At 34.4% G+C, this 22,173-nt stretch overlaps 1 protein-coding gene and 2 pseudogenes across 1 annotated transcript; all 3 read left to right on the top strand.

Annotated features, from left to right (window-relative positions):
* The first annotated feature begins 8,959 nt into the window (after window positions 1–8,959).
* On the top strand, window positions 8,960–12,942 carry LOC149534505 (elongation factor 2-like). Its single transcript, XM_089803902.1, has 4 exons — window positions 8,960–9,145; window positions 9,911–9,944; window positions 10,068–10,155; window positions 10,255–12,942. Exons 2-4 carry the CDS (start codon window positions 9,942–9,944, stop codon window positions 10,689–10,691), a joined length of 528 nt encoding a protein of 175 aa, XP_089660028.1. The 5' UTR covers window positions 8,960–9,145; window positions 9,911–9,941; the 3' UTR covers window positions 10,692–12,942.
* LOC149534506 (elongation factor 2 pseudogene) lies at window positions 11,076–11,468 on the top strand (annotated as a pseudogene).
* Window positions 11,604–12,942, top strand: LOC149534504 (elongation factor 2 pseudogene; annotated as a pseudogene).
* Window positions 12,943–22,173: the final 9,231 nt, after the last annotated feature.

Here is a 22,173-nt window from a genome sequence, read left to right as displayed (position 1 = left end):
GTCATGGAACATCTCTTGAAGTCAATTGGGCAATCCTTGCACCAATTATGGCTCATGGAAGCATACAAAGTTATAATGTTGGACTCATATGTGGAAGAAAGTTGTAATTGGGCATGAGATAGGATTTTAGGATTTCATATGGTAGATGTGTCATTTGATAGGTTCATGTAGGTTGTCATGATCATATCTTGTCATTAGACAAGTCAAAACGTTCTAGAATTGAGTTTTGGGGTTTGAACAAGCAGACCCAGGTTTTTAAGCCATTTTAAGGAGGGTTTTGAATTTTGGGTGTTTAGGAGTGTGACCAAGACCTATAATCTTGAAAATCCTTAGTGTGTTGGTCCCTTTGTTGAAGCCTTGGTGTGTCTAATTCCTCCTTGTGTGTCCCAGAGTTGAAAGGTACATAAGTGGTGTCCAGAGATTTCTTGGTGAGGAAAGAAAGAGAATCAGTGAGTTGGCCCTTGGGAAGGAAGAAAACTTGTTGTGAAAATGCCTCCTAAAAATAAAATGGCTAGAGAACTTGAAGAATTGAGAGAAGAGTTGGCAAAAGAGAAAAGAGAGAGGAGAGAACTTGAAGCATCTAGAGTGAGGGAAGAAAGATAGATGAGAAGAGAGAGGCTAAAGCTTATTGCAAGGATAGAATCCTTAGAAAAGGAAAGGCAAGAACCTAGAGGAGAAGAGGTTAGAGGAAGAAATCATGGAGAGAACCATGAAGAAGAAGAGGTTGGTAATGCAAGGCAAGAGCATGAGACAACAGATGATCCTGAAGAAAGGAGATTTATGAGAATCATTAAGGCAGTACAAGGTAATGGTGGGAAGAACCATATTGATTTTCCAATATACCAGGGTAAAATGGATAGTGAAGAAGTGCTAGGGTGGATAGAGGCCCTTGAGAACTACTTTGATCTTGAAGACATAGAGGCAGATAAGAAGGTAAAAGTAGCAACAACAAGACTGAGAGGAACATCACTCACTTGGTGGACTAGTGTTCAAAATGAGAGAGAGGAAAGGTGGTGCAGGGCACCTAACCTATGTGGCAGGGGGGAACAAGTATCTCTGTTGCCGGACACCTTGCCACTCCATGAAAGCGAGGATTCAAGTAGATTAGGAAGTTGGAATAAAGGTTTGGTCCATATTTTACAAGTTGGTCTATGTTTTGTAATAAAGGCACATGTAAGGCCCACAAGCATTTTGGTGTGGTTATAAACCAAGTGACTCCATGGGACCAAAAGGCCTTAGAATAGGGTATTTATAGTCTAAACAGTATTAGCAAAAAGTGGTTGTTTGTTTGTTTTATGGTTGGGAACGCCTATATGGTTGTTCCAACGGTCATGTAGACCTTTATATATGTCATATGTGATCTCAGTTGAAAGGGGGAGATCAGAGTGTATGGTGGTTTGGAGAAATAATAATAAAAACTTCAATTTTCTGGAAATTTACTTAGTTGCATTTAATAAATCCATATGACCAATTGAGTCAATGGAATAGTTTAGAAAGTTAGGGAATGCATAAAAACTATAGTTTGAAATTTGAATTTCAAATTCAAACGGTCATATTAGTTTTTGAGGGAAAGTAGTAATTTGGTATTTGTTTGATTAAATAAACCTTTGTAACCAACTTGGTCGGTTGGACAGGTGCATATAAGCCTATTTAAGTTGTAATGAACATATGCAAGACATGAATCATTATTGGTACGAAAAAAATCATAGAAATTGTATAGAACAACAATCATACTTTCCTCTGCATCAATTAAAAAAATAAAAAATAAATGATACTTATACATACAATGGGGCTCTCTGTGCGAATGAAAATCCCTGATGATCTAGGATGTCGAATCTGTACAGGCTCATCGCTAATAGCCACACCCTATATACAATAAATAATGTAATTAAATGAGATTACCACAAACATTTTACAAGAATGCATCAATATTTAATCAATTAGAAAACATCTAATTACCTTTCCTTTGTCAATGCATGCTGGCTCACCCCCCGCACTTTGTCCCCCCGAGGCAGGTGGTATCTGCAAGATAAAAGAAAGATTAGCAACCATATATGCTACAATATCAAATAGAAAAAAGAAATGCAAACACAACATAATGTACCGTAGATGTCTCAAGGCCAAATGAAATGGCCGAGAGTGTAGCATCATCTATCTGTCTGAGCTCCTCCTCGGTCATCAACTAAACATGAATGAAGATCACATAGATGTAAAAGTCAGTATGGCTTAAAAATTAAAATTACTCTATTATAAAAATTAACTTTAAATCACATATGTCATAACAAAAAAATGTATACACATACCGACACCGAAGGAGTCCATGCCTCTACATTCCCCTCCTCTCTCGCATCAGGGTCTGTAGCCTCTACATGTGCATCTGGTGTATCCTTGTCTAATACAAAATGATACTCAGGAAGATCACTTATGGGACCCAGGCAAATATTCTTGCATGTAATGCAAGTGTGAGGCACACAAACGTGTGATGAGCTAGCCGATGATGAAGTGGCACCAACATCATCAACACGAGGAGGCAAGACTGTCCTAGTCTGAGATATCATTAGGCTACTGAGCCTATGAATGGCTCTGATGGTCTAAGAGCTAGCCTCTGCCATAATATCTGGATGCTGCACTCGAGGAGGGGGGGAGATATCAGGGGGGGGACAAAAGTGCCAAGTTTCTTCCGTTGGGAAGAGGGTCTATCTTGAGGAGCTCCTAGTCCTAAGCCCATGTTGGGCTTCATGCTCCAATAGTTCACTTTAAGTTTCAACACAAATTCTGCATATAATTTTTTAAGGAAATAAAATGGTATGTCTAAATTTCCATGTGGAGGGATATCAAAGACCATCCACCAACGGTCCCAAAAATTTGCACGTATGGCGTCATTTGTGCACCATTTAATCGATAGTTTGGTTTTTTTTGGGTCAATTGGTATACCCATTTTTGGGTTAGCAAAAAGGCTTGCCAAATCGTCTTTGGTTATGTTGAGGGCCGCGACCTCATCATAATCCAAACCATCATCAAACATCTGGTGCATTTCATCACGCCAACGAAGAGCGGCATTTTGTTGGTTTGTAAGAGTTTCAATGTTATCCACTATGGTGTTTAATGTGGATAACATAGGAGCCAGTGTAGGTACATTATTGTATGTTCTATGCAAACCTCTCAACTCAGTGAGATTTTCATTTATCAAATCCTCAATTCGATGAGGGTTTTGAGGAGGTAGAGGATCATTTGGTGGACGGTTTTGTGGGGATACTGGATCGTTTGGTGGTGGGTTGCGAGGAATATTATTCCCTGCCTTAGTGTCATCATTTTGATCAGCCATTCCTATTGAATTGCAAAACGTAATATATATTAAAAAAAATCTAAATTTTAACCATTTTTGTCAAAAAAACCCTAGATTCAACTAAAACAAACAAAATCTTGTTAAAATCTATTAAATTTAGGTTAAAAATGAGTCGGGGGGGGGGGGGGGGGCGGGGGGGAACATACCTGATATCTGATATCCGATTTATTATCTGATATCCGATCTGACTGGCCCAAATTCGCGTGAAAATAAGGGCTGCGGGTCTGTGATTTTGTGTTTAATCCATGCACAGGTATCGGATATCCGATATTATAATATATATAATATAACATATATATTACATTTTATATATTTTTATATTATATTTTATATTTATTATATTAATTTACTATATATTATAATATAAAATATTATTATTATACTATATTATTATAATTTATAATATATTATACTTTTTTATTATATATTATATTATAAGATATTACTTTTTATTATTATATTATATTATATATATATATATTATATTACATTACTATATATTATAATATATGAAATATTATATTATATTATTATAATATAATATGTTATTATAATATTATTATTATAGTATAATATTATACGATTATAATATAATAATAATAATATTATTATATTATAGTATAATAATTATAATAATAATAATATTATTATATTATAGTATAATAATAATTATAATATTATTATTATATTATAGTATAATAATTATTATAATAATAATATTATTATTATAATATAATAGTATGATATATTATTTAATATTATTATTATTATTTTATATCAATAATAATAATATTAAATAATATATGATACTATTATATGATTTTAATTATTAGTCGGATATTGGATTTAAAATCGGATATCCGATATCAAATCGGATATCCGATATGATATCGGATATCTGATAAGGCTCGGGTTAACCTTCTAGGTTTGGTTCCTGGATAGGTAAAAAAAAGTCAGAGCGGATTTTGAAGCACTTTTAGGCGTCTTCAAACTCTTTTTTTTTCACATCGCCACTTTTTGGCACACCATGATCCTGCACATGCCCTGTATTTGAATATAAACATGTTTTGGCATCTTTATATTTTAATAATTTAATAAAATGATGTTTTAAAGTACTTATAAGATTTTAATAATTTTCAAATTATAATAATATTTGAGTTATTTTCAAATTACAACGTTCCAACTCAATTATTTATAATTTAATGTTCTTTAATGATATAACTTGGCATAATTAATCAATTTGAGGGAATTCGTATGGGTTCTTTATAACTGTTGGGTAGTCGTAAGGTCAGTGCAAGGTTATTTATGCATTCCTTGTAGTGTATCAAAACCATTTCTTTATCATTTACCTTCCATATGTGAATGATCCTTGCTTCCATTGAATAAGAAATCATATGAATCTTGTAATGGCAAGAAACCATAAGGTCATTTCCAAAGTATTATATGATGGTCTTGTTGTGTTTCGGCACACGGATATCTGGCTTGTTCTTATTTCTACCACTTATCTTTTGATTTCCCATGCTCTATTATGGTGCCCTTAGCACCCGAAGTTATATGTTTTTGCATTTCCAATAATCAACTACTTTCCTGTGGAGATCTGGAGGAGGTGTTTGAGTCCAAGTTATAGCAAATTCGACTACAGAGTAGTGAGTCACATAAGGAGATATCTTGCATATTCTTCTTTATTTTATTCTTAAAATAGGTGTTAAGCAGAGTCGGCTTTGAGTCTTTTTCCAAGTTTTTCCAGATAGTATTAAATCAAGTTGTCTTTCATATGTTTTTGGAATATACGTAAATCATCTTTAAGTCTACAATTACATCCACTGCATTTAAGAATAACCTTAGCTGGATATGATTGTTAATCCAAGCAATATTTTCAAATTAGTCTAACATCTTGAAAGGATAGAATAAATTCATGATTACCAATCTTATGAATAATCTCTGAAGTTCTTCATCTAAACTTTACTTTTATTTTTTGAAAATATGTTATAATATCTGATAACAGTAATGAGAGCACCAAGGTTATCACCTGGCTAATGCTAGAATGAGGTGATGAAAGTGCAAGTTATACAATAAGGATAAATGTTTAGGCACCAGGAAATCACCGACCTAATGTCTCGAACTATGATGATGAGGTGTAGATGAACCTTGTAAAAGAAAATACAAGGTTCAAATAAGTAATAAAAGAAATAACATCTTAGTTCATAAATGTTCCATTCATGTTGAATGATTGTCAAGGTTGTTGTGTATTTTTGTGATTTATAAAGAACATAATCATAGAATGTGAAATGATGGATGTATGAAATCTTCTTGAATAATTGTTAAAAGCATTCACTCTAAGAATTTTGGATACCTGGGACTCACCCGATTGTGTAGCCGAAAAGATGCGTGATCGTCAATAATATGAACTAATATTAGTTAAGACATTTCAATATTTATCATTTAATATGAATTAATTAATAGCTCACGCATATTCTTGTTATGTTGATCTCCTACTACCAAGTTGTATGGCGTGTTATATATCATGATGCCCAGTGGATGGTAAGATGTTACCTGTTAATTCTGGGTAGGGAGGGCCTTTCTTGTTAGAGATCGTATGGGGATATATTGTGGTTCGAGGTTGGGTGGTTAAGCCTCTGACAATGTTTCACCTCTCTCAAGATGTCGGATATGCATCGAATAGAGATAAGCCATGCATTCAATTATTTATTGAAAATAAGTAATATCATTTTTGTTTATGAGGAGGTAAGATTAAATTGAAGTATTTCATTGTTATCATCTTTTTATTTTCATATATATGAATATTGAATATAAGTATTTATCTAATCTTGAAAAACTGTCATAGATAAGTAAACGGAAGGAAAAGAAATCCAAAGCCCTAATTGATTGGGTGATAGCTGGGTGATGATTTTGTCATGCAAATCTTACCTATATGCTCTGGTGAATACAACAACATGTGTATGGTTTCAATTACAGTCAGATAGAGTACTAGTTGAATTATACTCACTAGGAACCCAAGAATATATATATATATATATATATATATATATATATATATATATATATATATATATATATATATATATATATATATATATATATATATATATATATATATATATATAGGCCCATATCTTCTCCATTCATTGACTCCAACATATCTGATAGAGCTGGAACTATGAGTCTATTTCCCTTTAGAGTCACCACATATCATTTCCTGTAGATAAATTTTCCTTAAGCATTCCATGGCAACATCATGGCACTCTCGAATCTCATGCACAACATCAAGAATATAATCATGGCCCTGTTCTTGGATGGCCTTTTAAAGAAATTTTTCACTATCCCCTGTTTGTATAGTGTTTTCTATGGTCTCTTCATCTAGATGTTCACCTGTAGCAGTATAGTATATTTCCATGTCATTTAACGTAATGCCCACTTGCTTTCTTTTATGAAATTGACTTGCACATGACTCTTCAGCTTCTATTTCCTTCATACTTCTTATTGCTTTATATAGTACAACATTCTTGTCTTTCTCAACATAATATTTGAAATGATTTTTTATGAAGTTTGAGCACGGGCTCGTGACACTCACAAACTACCTTTCTATGATTTGCATCTGAGCACTTAGAGTATTGTTACTATTTTTTGTATGTATTTAGAATAAGAGAAATATGACATGTGTGAGTACGTAGCTTTAGATAACTAATCATTGCTTAGATCATAAATATCTAACTCCACTTCTTTCTTTTACAGGAGAACAAAAACTGAGAGCTTACTGAATCAAGGGCTGAACTAGGAGCAGCAACAGAGAATACTTAACCAGTCAAAGTCTGAAAGGCAATGACTAGTTACCCCTGACTCTTCTCTCATATGTTGTATTTTTCTTGTTCTTAATATATATGAAAGACAGTAGTTGGACTCATGACTTGTGTGAGATATTTCATTTCCAACATTTTTCCATTCATTTCATACTATGTAAAAATGAAAATTGTACATATCAGTGATGATTTATACAATTAACATTATATCTCTCTTGCTCATGATTTTGTATATGATTGCAAAATAATGAAATGTGAATAAATAAAAAATGAATGTTTTCTTCTGCAATTCTTTCTGTGATGTTACTTGAAGTAAAATTTTTAGCATGTGTAAAATTTTAGTAACACTACCAATATACTTTAGACCAGGAGTGATCATGTTAGGTTTGAGAATTTGCGGATATGCTTTGCTTGGTCCCCTTAAAGAAAACACAATTATCATGGGAGCAATTTTTTCCTTTCCCACAATAGTTCAACTTGGGATGTCCAAGATGGTTGTGGCATTTTTGGTGACACAATTCATGTAGGCTTTGATTTATTCTCTAGTGGCGAAACTAATAGTAATGACAAGCAGTGCAAAATTGTTCATCACTTTTTGTTGTGCCTCCAGTGGCCTTCATTTGTAACAATCATTCTTGCACCCCCCTGATTTGGCCACCAAATAACTCTCCAATCTAGCATTTCACTCATCATGTGAAAGTTGAATAATAATATGTCGCAAAGATCAAGTCAACATTAAAAAAATTTGACTTCAATTAATTTGAAATGCTCATTTTTGTCAAACTAGAATTAAAATATGAATTCGAGCAATTCTACCTATGTAGATGGAATACCAAATCTCAGATTTGAGAGTAAATAGAGATGCCAAATTCTATTTTTTTCAAATCCAATTGCTATCGTGCACACCCAAACAACGGATTGTAAATTTTTAAGAATTACATATGCTAATTCCTGCTCAAATCTATGAAGTGGAAGATGATGGGAATTGACTTTTTCATAATTCGGATTTAATTTTTTTGCATTTTTTTCAAAATTGGAAAAATGGAATTAGAATACTAGACTTCTAATTTTGTCTCAAAACCAGGTTACCAGACTTTCCACTACCAACTAGGAATTGAAAATCAAAACCTGGTTACATTTTTTGAGGAGTGTAAAAATAATAGATTGAACTATTTTTTGGAGTCTGCCTATAACTCCAAAATGTGAATTCGAGCAATTCTACCTATTTAGATGGAATACCAAATCTCGAATTTGAGAGTAAATAGAGATACCAAATTCTATTTTTTTCAAATCCAATTCCTATTGTGCGCACCCAAACAACGGATTGGAAATTTTTAAGTATTACATATGCTAATTCTTACTCAAATCTATGAAGTGGAAGATGATGGGAGTTGACTTTTTCATAATATGGATATCAATTTTTTTGCATTTGTCTCAAAATTAGAAAAATGGAATTAGAATACCAGACTTCTAATATTGTCTCAAAACAAGGTTACAAACTTCCCACTAGCAACTAGGAATTGAAAATCAAAACTTGGTTATGTTTTTTGAGGAGTATAAAAATAATAGGTTGGACTATTTTTTGGAGTCTGCCTACAACTCCAAGCTTATGCATAAAAATGTCTATTCCCATAAACAGTTCAAATAAAATCCCAAAAATAGAAACCTTGATTTGGCTAAATCGAAAAATATAGAAATCTCGAATTTTACAATTCCAAAAAAAAGAGACTAGAGTTTTATTTGTTTGAAAGCTGACGACACTCCTAATAAAAGATAACATCTCCAAAGTCAAAATATAGTATTAAACCCTAACAAGGGTCCCGAAACCCTAAGCCAAGGAGAGTTATCTTTTTGGTGTCCAAATAAAACAACCCACTTTGCATTCGGTCGCGTCCAGAGCATTCTCCTAAACTAAGCGGCTGGAGCACAGATTTGGAATGTCTACTAACTGAATCCTTGCAGTACCACCTTTTGTTTATAGGTTAGTGTTAATCGGCCTTCATTATGAAATCAATTTCATGCTTTCCCATTATCTTTTCCAAGAGATTGAGATTAGTAGAGTTTTTGGCTTCTGTTTTAATGTAATCGTATCAAAGTTAGTATGATTAGAGTCTAAGCCTTCTTGTGCCTCTGAAAATTATCCTCAAAAGTTTTCTAGTCGCGTTGAAGAGGTTTTATTTTTATTTTTTTTGTGTTTCTGTTATCATTTCAAATGGATTGAGATTGGTAGGGTGTTTGGCTTCTGTTTTAATGTAATTGTATCTAATTTAGTATGATTAGAGTTTGAGTCTTCCTATGCCTCTGAAAATTATCCTCAAAAGGTTTTTATTCGCGTTAAAGAGGATTTTTATATATTTCTATTATCTTTTCAAACATATCGATATTTGTAGGGTTTTGGGTTACTGTAGTAATGAAGTTGTATCCAGTTTAGTATGATTAGAATTTTTTCCTGCTTACGCGTCTCAAAATTACCCGTAAGAGGTCTTTATTCGAGTTAAAGAGATTTTTATCTACAAGATTCACTAGTTTTGATTTCATTTATCCTCTTGATCTTTTTATTGTATCGCCAGTCTTGCTAGTGGAGAATCCTCTTTTCTCAATCTTCTTCTTATCCTGGCTTTATCTTTAAGTATGACAACTATCATCAATGAACGGATCTTTAACTTCAATTTTTAATTATGATTCTTTTGTCCATACCGTTTTGTTTCACATATGTAATCTTTAATAATATTTATTTGCTGTGCAGGATTCAGGCTTAATAAAGCAATCTAGAAAAGATGGTATGTTAATATATATTGATTTTCTTAGAGAAGCGGAATATGATTTGTTTTTCGTCTTTTTATCCATTGCAGAAACACAGACATTTATATTTTAAACCTACTGTTGCTATACATGATTTGCAGGTGAAGTTTACAGCAGAAGAGCTCCGTAGGATTATGGACTTGAAACATAACATACACAATATGTCTGTCATTTCTCATGTTGACCATGGTACTAGCTACATTATATTTGTCTCTTCAGGTTTAGTATTGCATTAAGAAGATAACCAGTATTTGGATTTTCCATGACAGTACTTTTGTTGTCCTACAGGGAAGTCTACACTTACTGATTCTTTAGTGGCGGCAGCTAGTATCATTGCCCAAGAAATTGTCGGTGATGTTAGAATGACTGATACTCATGCAGATGAAGCTGAGCGTGGTATCACCATTAAGTCAACCGGCATCTCCTTGTACTATGAGATGACAGATGCATCTCTTAAGAGTTTCACGAGGGAGAGAATGGGGAATGAATATTTGATAAATCTGATTGATTCTCCAGGGCACATTGACTTCTCTTCAGAGGTCACAGTAGCCTTGTGTATCACAGATGGTGCATTAGTTGTGGTAGATTGTATTGAAGGAGTTTGTGTACAGACCGAGACTATTCTTCGACAGGCTCTTGGAGAAAGAATTAAGCCAGTTCTTACTGTTAAGAAGATGGATAGGTGTTTTCTTGAGTTGCAGGTTGATGGAGAGGAAGCTTATTAGACATTTCTAAGAGTGATTGAAAATGCAAATGTGATAATGGCTACCTATGAAGATCCTCTTCTTGGTGATTGCCAAGTTTATCTAGAGAAAGGGACAGTTGCTTTTTCAGCTGGTTTGCACGGCTGGGCTTTTACTTTGACAAATTTTGCCAAAATGTATGCTTCAAAGTTTAAAGTAGATGAATCCAAGATGATGGAAAGACTGTGGGGTGAGAACTTTTTTGACCCAACTACCAAAAAGTGGACAGCAAAAACCACAGGATCTCCTACTTGCAAAAGAGGTTTTGTTCAATTTATATATGAACTGATAAAATAGATTATAAACATTTGTATGAATGACCAGAAGGATAAGTTGTGGCCGATGTTGTAGAAACTAGGATTTGTTATGAAGAGTGAGGAGAAGGAGCTAGCAGGGAAGGTCCTAATGAAACGTGTTATGCAAACCTGGCTACTAGCCAGCAGTGCTTTACTTGAGATGATGATTTACCATCTTACATCTCCTTCAAAGGCACAGAGATATCATGTAGAGAACTTGTATGAGGGTCCTCTTGATGAAGTGTATGTAGCTGCAATTAGAAATTGTGATCCTGAAGGACCATTAATGTTGTATGTTTCAAAGATGATTCCTGCTTCTGACAAGGGGAGATTTTTTCCCTTTGGTCAGGTGTTTGCAGGGAAGGTATCTACAGGAATGAAGGTTAGGATCATGGGTCCTAATTACGTGCCTGGCCAGAAGAAGGACTTGTATACGAAAAGTGTCCAGAGGACTGTCATTTGAATGAGTTAAAAAAAAGAATAAGTTGAGGATGTGCCCTGTGGAAATACGGTGGCTTTGGTTGGGTTAGATCAATTCATTACCAAGAATGCTACTTTGACTAATGAGAAGGAGGTTGATGCCCATCCAATTAGATCAATGAAGTTATCTGTCTCACCAGTTGTACGTGTTGCAGTGTAGTGCAAGGTAGCATCTGACCTTCCAAAGCTAGTTGAAGGGTTGAAGTGGCTTGCTAAGTCAGATCCTATGGTGGTGTGCACAATTGAGGAATCTGGTGAGCATATTATTGCTGGAGCAGGAGAACTTCACCTTGAGATTTGCTTAAAGGATTTGCAAGATGATTTTATGGGTGGAACTGAGATTGTTGTGTCTGATCCTGTTGTATCATTTAGAGAAACTGTATTGGAGAAGTCAGTCCGTACTGTAATGAGCAAGTCTCCAAATAAACACAACAGGCTCTATTTTGAAGCAAGGCCTCTTGAAAATGGCCTTCCAGAAGCGATTGATGAAAGTTGTATTGGCCCAAGAGATGATCCTAAGGCTCATGCCAAAATCCTTTTTGAGGAGTTTGGATGAGACAAGGATCTGGCAAAGAAGATCTGGTGTTTTGGACCTGAAACCACTAGTCCCAACATGGTTGTAGATATGTGTAAGGGAGTTCAGTACTTGAATGAAATTAAAGATTCAGTTGTTGCAGCATTTCAGTGGGCATCGAAGGAAGGTGCTCTTGCAGAGGAGAATATGTGTGGTATTTGCTTTCAGGTTTGTGATGTTGTCTTGCATACTGATGCCATTCACAGAGGAGGTGGCCAGATTATTCCAACAGCCAGAAGGGTTATGTACGCTGATCAGCTTACTGCCAAACCAAGGCTTCTGGAACCAGTATATCTTGTTGAAATTCAGGCCCCTGAACAGGCTCTTGGAGGTATTTATGGTGTGTTGAATCAGAAGAGGGGCCATGTGTTCGAGGAAATGCAGAGGCCAGGAACTCCACTCTATAACATTAAGGCATACTTGCCAGTAGTTGAGTCATTTGGGTTCTCTGGTACTCTCTAAGCAGCAACATCTGGTCAGGCTTTCCCTCAATGTGTGTTTGATCACTGGGATATGATGGGCTCTGATCCATTGGAGCATGGTACTCAAGTTGAGAAGCTTGTTTTGGATATCTGCAAGAGGAAGGGTTTGAAGGAGCAAATGACTCCCTTGTCAGAGTTTGAGGATAAGCTGTAAAGCTTTTTGTTGGTGCAGGGGATTGAGATTCTGAGGATCCAACAAGTCTTTTTCTGGTTTTTTATTTTTTGGTTAGCTGCCCATAGATCTATGTTTAGCACTGTAGTTGGATTTTCTCTGTGGGTATTTGGCTTGGAGTTCAGTCATTCTATGGTAGGCTATATTATGTTGGGTTTTAGCCAACAACAACTCTCATTGCTGGAAAAAAGTTACCATTAATCATTTTAAATGTTGCAGTTTTGTGTTACCCTGTATTGTTACAATTTTGTTAGCCGATAGGTTATATTTTGTAGCATCTTTCAGCTGGAAAGTACTCACTAGGAGAAACAATCACCAGGCAATTGAAACACTATTTGGGAATTTTAGTTGCTTTATGCTGTAAATGCAATGGATGCCAAAGCTATTTTTAGAGTGAAAAGTAGAGATGATCCATCCTCACATGTTAAATTTATTACATTCTTTTTCACAAACTTATACATTATAAAGCATATTTCTTCACAGTGCTGTGCATTGTGCCATTATGCTGGATCTTGTATTTGAAAGACCGAGTCTCAAGGCAAGGGATTGACTTGGTACACCAAAATCTTAAAAGAATGTTTTTGATGAGCAACAGACAACTTCGTTTTCCAGATGAGTACACACTCTCTAGGATTGATTACTTGGTATGGACGCAATGACACAACTTGATATTGATATGTTGATGATTTCTTTTCTCAAGCCATGTTTATGTTACTTCCAAAAATAATAGTGTCGCATTTGGGATTTTTTCTTTCCACAGTCAAATAGAGTTAACATCTTTAATTTTGCATAATTTGCAGTGATTTTACATCCTTTTAAAAGCAATTGTAGACATGATTGTGCTTGTTGCAGCTCTATCCTTAAAAGCATGCTCTATCCTTGGAAAGTATTAGGTGAAACAAAGGCAGATAATTCTCCCTCAAAAGAGTTGATTCAAGTCTTTGAAAGTGGAAAATTGCATACCAAACATTTATGATTCTTGTACCCACTCAGATTTTGCATCCTGGAGTTGTTTTGCATTGTAAGGCACATGAAGGCTCTTCTATAGTCTACTCCGTATGCATTTATAAAAGAATTTGGCTGCTTTTCATTGCAGAAAGATGCACCCATCTTGTTTCTTCTTGATGTCATTTAACACATGTAAAGATGCACATCTTGTTTCTTCTTGATGTCATTTAACATACTTACGCTCTGGGGGCCATACATTCTTCAGTATTATCCTAGTACGTTGTGCCTACCCAGTTGACCTCTACGTGTGGAAGTTTGGTGAGTCGATAGAGAACCTGTTAAATCATGGCACTTGGAGGACTTGGGAGGAGATATAATTCCAGTCGACCTCCAGGTGTTGAAATTTTCTGTCTAATGAGAACCATTAAACCATAGCACTTACAAAAACCTAGGGAAGCAATTAATACCTTTTGAGTGGAAGGTTTTGAAATACCATTTGAATCTAGCATTAAACTTTAAGCCATGGGTACTATTTTGTTAACCAACCTTTAATAGCCTCATTAGAAAAAGTGCTAGCTACAGCCCCTTTGCGTTAAAAGATTACAACAAAGCACAATAGAATGATTTTGCCAATTTTGCTTGTATAGGGGAAAGTCCCCACTAGCCTCACAGGCTATCTTCATGCATTTCGAGTTCCTATCCAAAATTTTAAGTTGGATTTCGATGGCTCAGACTATCTTCATGCATGTAGAATTTCTAAATTGTAAGTTGGATTTTGATGATTTTTGGTGTAGCTATATATTTGAGTTAAGAGCTTAAAGCTTAGCTTTCAGCATCTGTGGCATCTGGGTATTCACAAATCTCTTTGTAGAGATTGTCAAACACCAAGTGATCAGAAAATGAGATTTTCAAAGTGCCACTTAATACTGGTTCTTATAACAATAGTTGTTTTCTAAAAATGCTAGTAATTGTGGTCAAATGGTTTAGTAGTCAACACTAAATGTGTTGGTGTTTGATAGCTTCTGTCAGACAAACATATATATAATTAAATGAGATATAATTGGGATATAAATATATGAGAGAATTTTATATATATATATATATATATATATAAATTATATTAATTATCTGATTAACAAATAGACATGTATATATATGATTATATTAATTATTTGATTAACAGACATGTACCTTCATGGGATCTATTCATGACTTATACTCAATATACATGTAAGTATTTGTTGCATTTGGAAAATAAATACAATGTTAATGCTTAGTACATTTTGAGCAGATCTTGAAAAATCAAGATGATATCAAAGCCAAACTGCATACGTATAAGTGACTAAAAGAATATTCAATTTCAAACTCCACCACCGTTTTCAAGTAATGAATCAACTGTTTGATAGAGTGACCACGGGTTCCATGGCCTCTGACTCGCTTGAATCTTTCCATGAGCAGGCATGTTGTACTGACTGTACTCTGAATGTGACTGGTAATCAGAGACTTGCCAACAAAATCAAAGGCATCGAACCACGCAAGGACGATACTTTTGGGCAGTAAATGAACAATTTATAATTGCCAAGCAATAATATTATCCATCCCCTGACTGAAACACTCACATGGTGACATCATGACACTGCAGTTAATGCTAAAAATATCATGGTTTAGTTAATTGTAGAGGGAATGCTTAATGTCTTAGGGGTGTCAACTTTGCTTGGGAGCCATCTCGTAATTGGTAGTGGAAGGTTGGTAATGTGTGTCTATATGGGCTATCCAGTGTCAAGAATGGCCCTCTCTGGGTTTGCAGGTGCCTGGCGTGATATCTCTGCTTTGGCTACAATCATAATCACTGGCAAAGACCTCATCTACCACATCATCTACAAAACCCTTGACTATGCCCAGGTTGACTACAACTTTACATATGTTGTTGCGAGTCAACTACATCGACTACAATCACTGATAAAGCGGTAACATTATCCATAAGGAGGAGATTGCAAATAACCAAATGTTGTAACATCACTGCCCCTGAACAAGGAACTACCACAATCCATTATCCCTGATTTGTTGGACATTGTGATAGTTGCTATGATATTAACTGGTTTGACTTGGATGAATTTTATCCACAGGTGAAGTTTATGTTGAAAAATCTTAGTGGAGTGATTGGTGTGCGATCAAACATGAATAACAACAATTACAACAATTGGAACAGGTGACATTCTCATCCGAATCTTTCCCAGAGGCTATGTGGAATCAACGTGGTGCCTAGAGGAGGCAGCCCAGATGTGTAGATCCAGTGGATTCATCATTCCCTTCTTTATCTCTCTGATGTTCGACATCCTCAAAGAAAGTGAGGTGTGTCTGTCAAGGCATTCCAAAAATATTACACCCATTTGGATCGACATTATGAAAATTAAAGAGGAGGCCCTGTGTTAGATTGGGGAAGCTACATGGGAGTATGAAGCATACGCAACACCATGAGAGACTATGAAAGGCAATAGTAGCTCAACATCGCAGAGGATATCATGAACGTTCTTAGTATAGGGAACAATGCATGCTATCATCAAATACACTGAATAGCGATAAAATGATAAGGAGAACAAGGGATTTATGCAAGAGTGCAAAATCAGTGACCCGTTTAAAATGTTGTACAATCTCTCAACTCACCTATCATTCACGGAGAACATGGCATCCATGTCACGACGTGGTAGGGAGGTTAAAACTTCCACCAATCAAAATTGAGGTTAGAAGGGTCGATCATTACAGATATTCCAAACACCGAAGGAAGACAGATTTCAAGAAAGACGTGGACAATAGTTCGAGAGAAGGATCAAGTAGTAAAGACTCCTACCAAGTGCAAGGTGATCCCAATGCTGGACACGTAAGCATCAAGTCTATGCATTAAGGTAAATATTTCTAAGGTGTAATGGATTATTAATATGCATTCCATATTTAATAATTAAATCAATGAATAGTAAGATATTAATTATATGGTGATTATAGATGAAGTCAAATATTTTTATTAAATACTTTGTAAAAAATCAAGTGAAATTGGTTACCATAGATTATTGTATGTGGCATTAATAAGAAAAATATATGTTGAAAATATAGATTTAAGTTAGATTTAGATTATTTTGAAATAATCTTATGCAAAATTATTACTGTTGCATTAAGAGTAGTCTCTCTCTTATTTATATTTCTATACGAAATTATTTGTCTTGATATTTTTCGAGAATTTTTCGATAGGAAAATAATGATTGATATTGGAATCAGAGCGAGCCCGACATTTCATTAAAAACAATCTTGAAAGAGAGGGAGCAAATAGAGGATATGATCCAATCAACCTTCAGTGATCTCGATCATATTGATTAAGAGGGAGTAAAACTATGTTGAGATGGATTCTCCAATGATCAATAAATTGTAGCAGTCAAGAGGACTGTGATTTATGGATATGCCTTGTGATTATATAATTTTAATGGACCTATCCCCTATGTACATCATGAGGAAGTGATTACTTCCAAATGATGTCACTTGTACCTGCAGAAGTTACTGTAAGTTGATGACCTTACAATAACTTATATTATGAGATCAAACAAATTGAGTATATGGTGAATGTCTTGCATCTTAACATTCTGGGAGGCCATTACTCAAAGAGTATGAGGTGGATATCATTGATATTCTGGGAGACCAATACTCTTGATATTAGATGTGATATCAAACCTTATGGAATATTTAGTAAATATCATTGATATTCTGGGAGACCAATACTCTTGATATCAGATGTGATATCAAACATTATGGAGTATTTAGTGAATATCATTGATATTTTCGGAGACCAATATTCATGATATCAGATGTGATATCAAACATTTTTGAGTAATTGGTGAATATCATGTATTCTGGGAGATTAATACTTTTGATATCAAAATCTTTTGAGTACTTGGTGAATATCATTGCTATTTTGTGACCAATACTCATGATATCAGATGTGATATCAAAACTTTTTGAGTACTTGGTGGATATCGAATGTTGATATTCTGGGAGACCAAGACTCGTGATATCAAAACTTTTTGAATATTTGGTGAATATCATATGTTGAAAATTTAAGAGATCAATACTCCTGATATCAAATGTGATACAAAAATGATGGATATCTTTCAATCAAAGATATCGTTAATCTTGTTAATACATGTGTTTATCCTCCCTAGATAAGAGGGAGTGTTGATGTTTGATAACTTCTGTCAGATAAACATATATATAATTATATGAGAGAAATTCACACACACACACACACACACACGCACACACACACACACACGCACATAATTTGATTAACATATATACATGTAAGTGTTTGTTGCATTTGGAAAACACATACAATGGTAGTGCTTAGTACATTTGCAACAGATCTTTAAAAATCAACAAAATGTCTCAATAGTGGTGCACAAATGAGCTAATGACCAATGGAAAAAACTAAAAAATGATTGACTATTATTGGTATATGCAAAATTTTTAAAGAGCCCTTAAATATTAGTGTTTGAAGGGGTAAACATGACAAAAATGCTACGATTATTGAACCTTGAAATGGTTATTGGAGACTTCCTTTTATATGCTATGATTCCATAATGTCTAATCCAAACTATGTTATAACTTTTTGTATCTTGTCCCTCTTTAACAATTCTAAAATTACCTATCAAAGCCCATGGTCATCGATCATGTAATAGTAATGGTCTCACTAAGTCTCAAAACTTGGGGATTACTTGTTGGAAGACCTTTTGCAATGTACTCTATTCTAGAGAATTCACGAGTAAAATTACTACACCAATTTATTTTTTAGAGACTTTGGGTGAACATCTCAATACTACCTCAATTTAAAACATCTAAAAATAAAAATAAAAATAAAATAGAATTTGTGGTTTCAAATTACTTGTAACTGATTCTTAAATTTGAATTCTACATTTTGCCTGCCCATTTGCTCACTATGAATGCATGCTTGATAACATACTTATTCTAATTTAATAATAATTTAAAAATTTTGAATTATAGATATTTTATTAAAAAATTGTGATGTACTCTTGGATGTCGGTCCGAAGGCAATCTTGGTTGCATAGTTTCAAGTTGCAACCCTTGGCATATAGAAACACTTCCTATGTGTTTGGTCAAATTTTTGTTGTATGTCAATTTGTACAACAATATTGCTTTGTATGTAAAACTCTCCATATAGCTATGGCATCGGTACTTACAAATTTGGTATGTATACACATGAAGATGGAATTTTTGAGAAATATTTATTGCTAAAGGTATTCCACAAATTACACATTCGCATAAATAATATATAGATGCACAAAGATAGGGATCCACACAAACAAGGGAAAAATATATTTAATAATTATGACACTTAAAATTACAATAATTCAAACCAAGAGTCGAGCAAAATAGGGTGAGTAGTTACCCCAATTAAAACTACTAAAGCCAAGTAGGGGGGATCTTAAACCTTTGAAATGATGAACATATGAACTCCAATTGAAATTTGTATACAAAAGAAAATACCAAATTCACATACCTATAACAATGACTAACTCATCCCTGGATGCGCCTCTGGATCCTATGGATGACCCTGTGGATGATTCCCTTGCAAATGATCATTTGGTGTTGGTGGTAGCGGAGGAAGTCTAGACTCTTGGTTAGGACCCTATTCCTTCTTTTGCCCCTGCCCCTATATTGGATGCTCCTCCTGGTCTTGTTGGGGGCCAGGACACTTTTCCCTCTCTTGCCCTTGCCCTTGTATCAGATGATCCTCCTAGTCCTGTTGGGGGCCAATTGGCTATGGGCTCTCCTAGGGAGATTGTTGTTGCTTCTGATTCCCCTCGGTTCCATTGTTCAGTTTCTTTTGGGGATTGGTTTATTGAGGTAGCAAAGATGGAGGATGGTTGGACTGCAGTAAAAAAAAAAAGAAAGTTAAGCCCTCTGCTCCTTTAGAAATGAACCTTCGATCGTGCAAGGGAGGCTCTAAATCAAAGGGCAAATTGTGAGCTCCATTGTAGTATCTGGCTCTCAGTTCAGTTTTTTGCCTTCTAGTTGGGTGTTTGGTTTTGGCTAGTGATAGGCTTTTCTGTCACCTTGGTTACCCTTTGTTTTGGGCTTGACCAGTTTTTCTTTTGTCTGTTGTACTTATGCATCTGTACTTATTGAAACTCTTTAGACTTGTACAAGGTTTCAGACACCCTTCAAAACCTATTTTTCTTAATAAAAAACAATGACTAACTCAACCTTATACATAGTTATGAGAAACTTCTGGATAGATTACAAATGTGCTGATACGACCAAGATACTACCAACTAATAAATTTAAAAAGGGTTGGAGAGATATTATTATCAATTTTTTATATTATTATTTTGGCCCTCATTTTTTTTAACAATTAATTAATTGAAAAAGACTATTTATTTATTTTTGGGATCACTTAATTAAGTTAATTAAGTCAGTTAAAACTGGGGACATTACAAATCTTTGCAGCCTAAAGATTACTTGCCCTCCAACAATCTACTTTAGGATCCCAAACCAAGCATGAACATTGGTAGCCCTATCGAAATCTTTGTGCTAAAACACAATTGCATGGACACAATTAGATGTAGGTGAGATTAGTAAATTTCTCATGTCACTTTGATATACACATTGCCATGCTTTGAGTAAAGATACCATTGAGGCTAATCATCAAACACAACTGCCCTAAACTAAAATTATCATGCCATCATGCCAATAAATCACTTCCCAAGAATGATGGTATGAAATCTCAACTCTCGTGTAATTTTTTCTTCCCATGTAGATACCAACCTTTTTAAAAAAGCAACGATCATGTTCGTCTTATGTTCTCTAAGAGGAAAAATTTCATACTTCATAAAGTATGGACCTTGTCCATGAAAAGGTTATCAGTAGTGTATACATATCCATGTAGCTAATTGGTCAATGTTGGCTTTGTGAGCTCCATGCAAGTACCCTCTTCAACTATGTTATTGTCATCTAGGCTATGTTTCTCCACTTGTGGGCATAGTAGCAGATTTTTACAAATCCTTATGTGACTCTTTATCCTCCACATCACTCTATTGTTTCCACCAAATTTGTTAGCTTTGTGTGATTGGGACTTCAATTTTTCCTCACAATGCCTAAATACATTATTCACCAATCTAAAATATAAGGAATGTATTCATAATTATGAATAGCCCATAACATAAATATGATAGACTAGGATACTAAATCCATATCCTCAATACTTGAAATCATAATACTCTCCATGAAAAAATAAAAATAAAAAATCTTATTATCATTGTGATTCTTTATAGTGACCAAAAATTGATGAAACATATTGTGGATCACACCTTGCAATCCCAAATCTAAGAGAAGGTTACTTTAACTTTTGCATAGATCTCCAATATTGTAAATATCCTCGCAAATTGATCACAATTTGATGTCATCAAGGCTTTGAAAGTTGTTAATAACCAAATATAATACTTCTATCATGGTGTCATCACATATAATATTCAAAGAGTCAAGATTCTCACAATTTCACTTCGACATGTTGTAGCTGCTAGCTATGATTTCTTTGTCATAACGTATCAACAAACTGGGTTATCTTAAGACAACCTGTAATGCCTTGCTTGGGAACCCAAAAGAAATAAACCTAATATGTTACAAGGCTATATTGAAGTAATTTTTTTCAAGTTTATACAACATTAAAGTAACAATGCAGAAGCAATATACACATACACATCATTTACACATATGGATTACAAATACAAATTTCTTCTTTAAGGGTTCCTTCATGTCGACTCACATGTAAGAAGTTTTATTTATAGTTTAAGTCTAAAGTACAATGTCCATAATTAAAAATGAATAAAAAATACACAATCTCATAAGAACATACATAAGAACACCTGATATGATAAAGTACATCTAGATAACATCATTCACTGCAAATGTCGCAGGGTATCTAGTAATAAATACAAGTATATCAATATACAATTCACCACTCTGTAGGATTTCAAGATAAATTATATAGAGATACATCAAATAAATTGATGTCTCCAAGACAAGAACAAGAATGATAAAGGTACAACTGCATTAAGGTACATCCAATAATTGCTAATCTATGGGGGGAACCTAATGGTAATAAGTCACTACCTCTTGACCTCGTAGGAAGATAATGAACGGTCCACACACAAATAATCAAAACATAAAATAATCATAGGAAAGGAATCTAGATAGCTCAATCTACATCAAAGGTACACAAACTACTAATAAAGAGAGATAACCAAAGTCGAAGAGACACTCAACCGATACCAACCTCACATACCAAAGTCAACATCTAGATACCAAGTACAAGTCAAGTATCAAACCAAAGAAAAATATTGTAGTCAAGTAACTAGATAACATCTTAATTATTCTTTTATTTTTCTAATAAATTTTGTAGCCAAATTTATCTCAAATATAAGAAAAATATTTATCCTTATTTAAAAAATTC

Source organism: Cupressus sempervirens, chromosome 10, assembly GCF_028749045.1.
Source record: "Cupressus sempervirens isolate cs-2001-9-10 chromosome 10, ASM2874904v1, whole genome shotgun sequence".
Classification (NCBI taxonomy): Eukaryota; Viridiplantae; Streptophyta; class Pinopsida; order Cupressales; family Cupressaceae; genus Cupressus; species Cupressus sempervirens.
The sequence above is the reverse complement of the archived record's forward strand: the minus strand, read 5'-3'. Positions and strand labels throughout refer to the sequence as shown.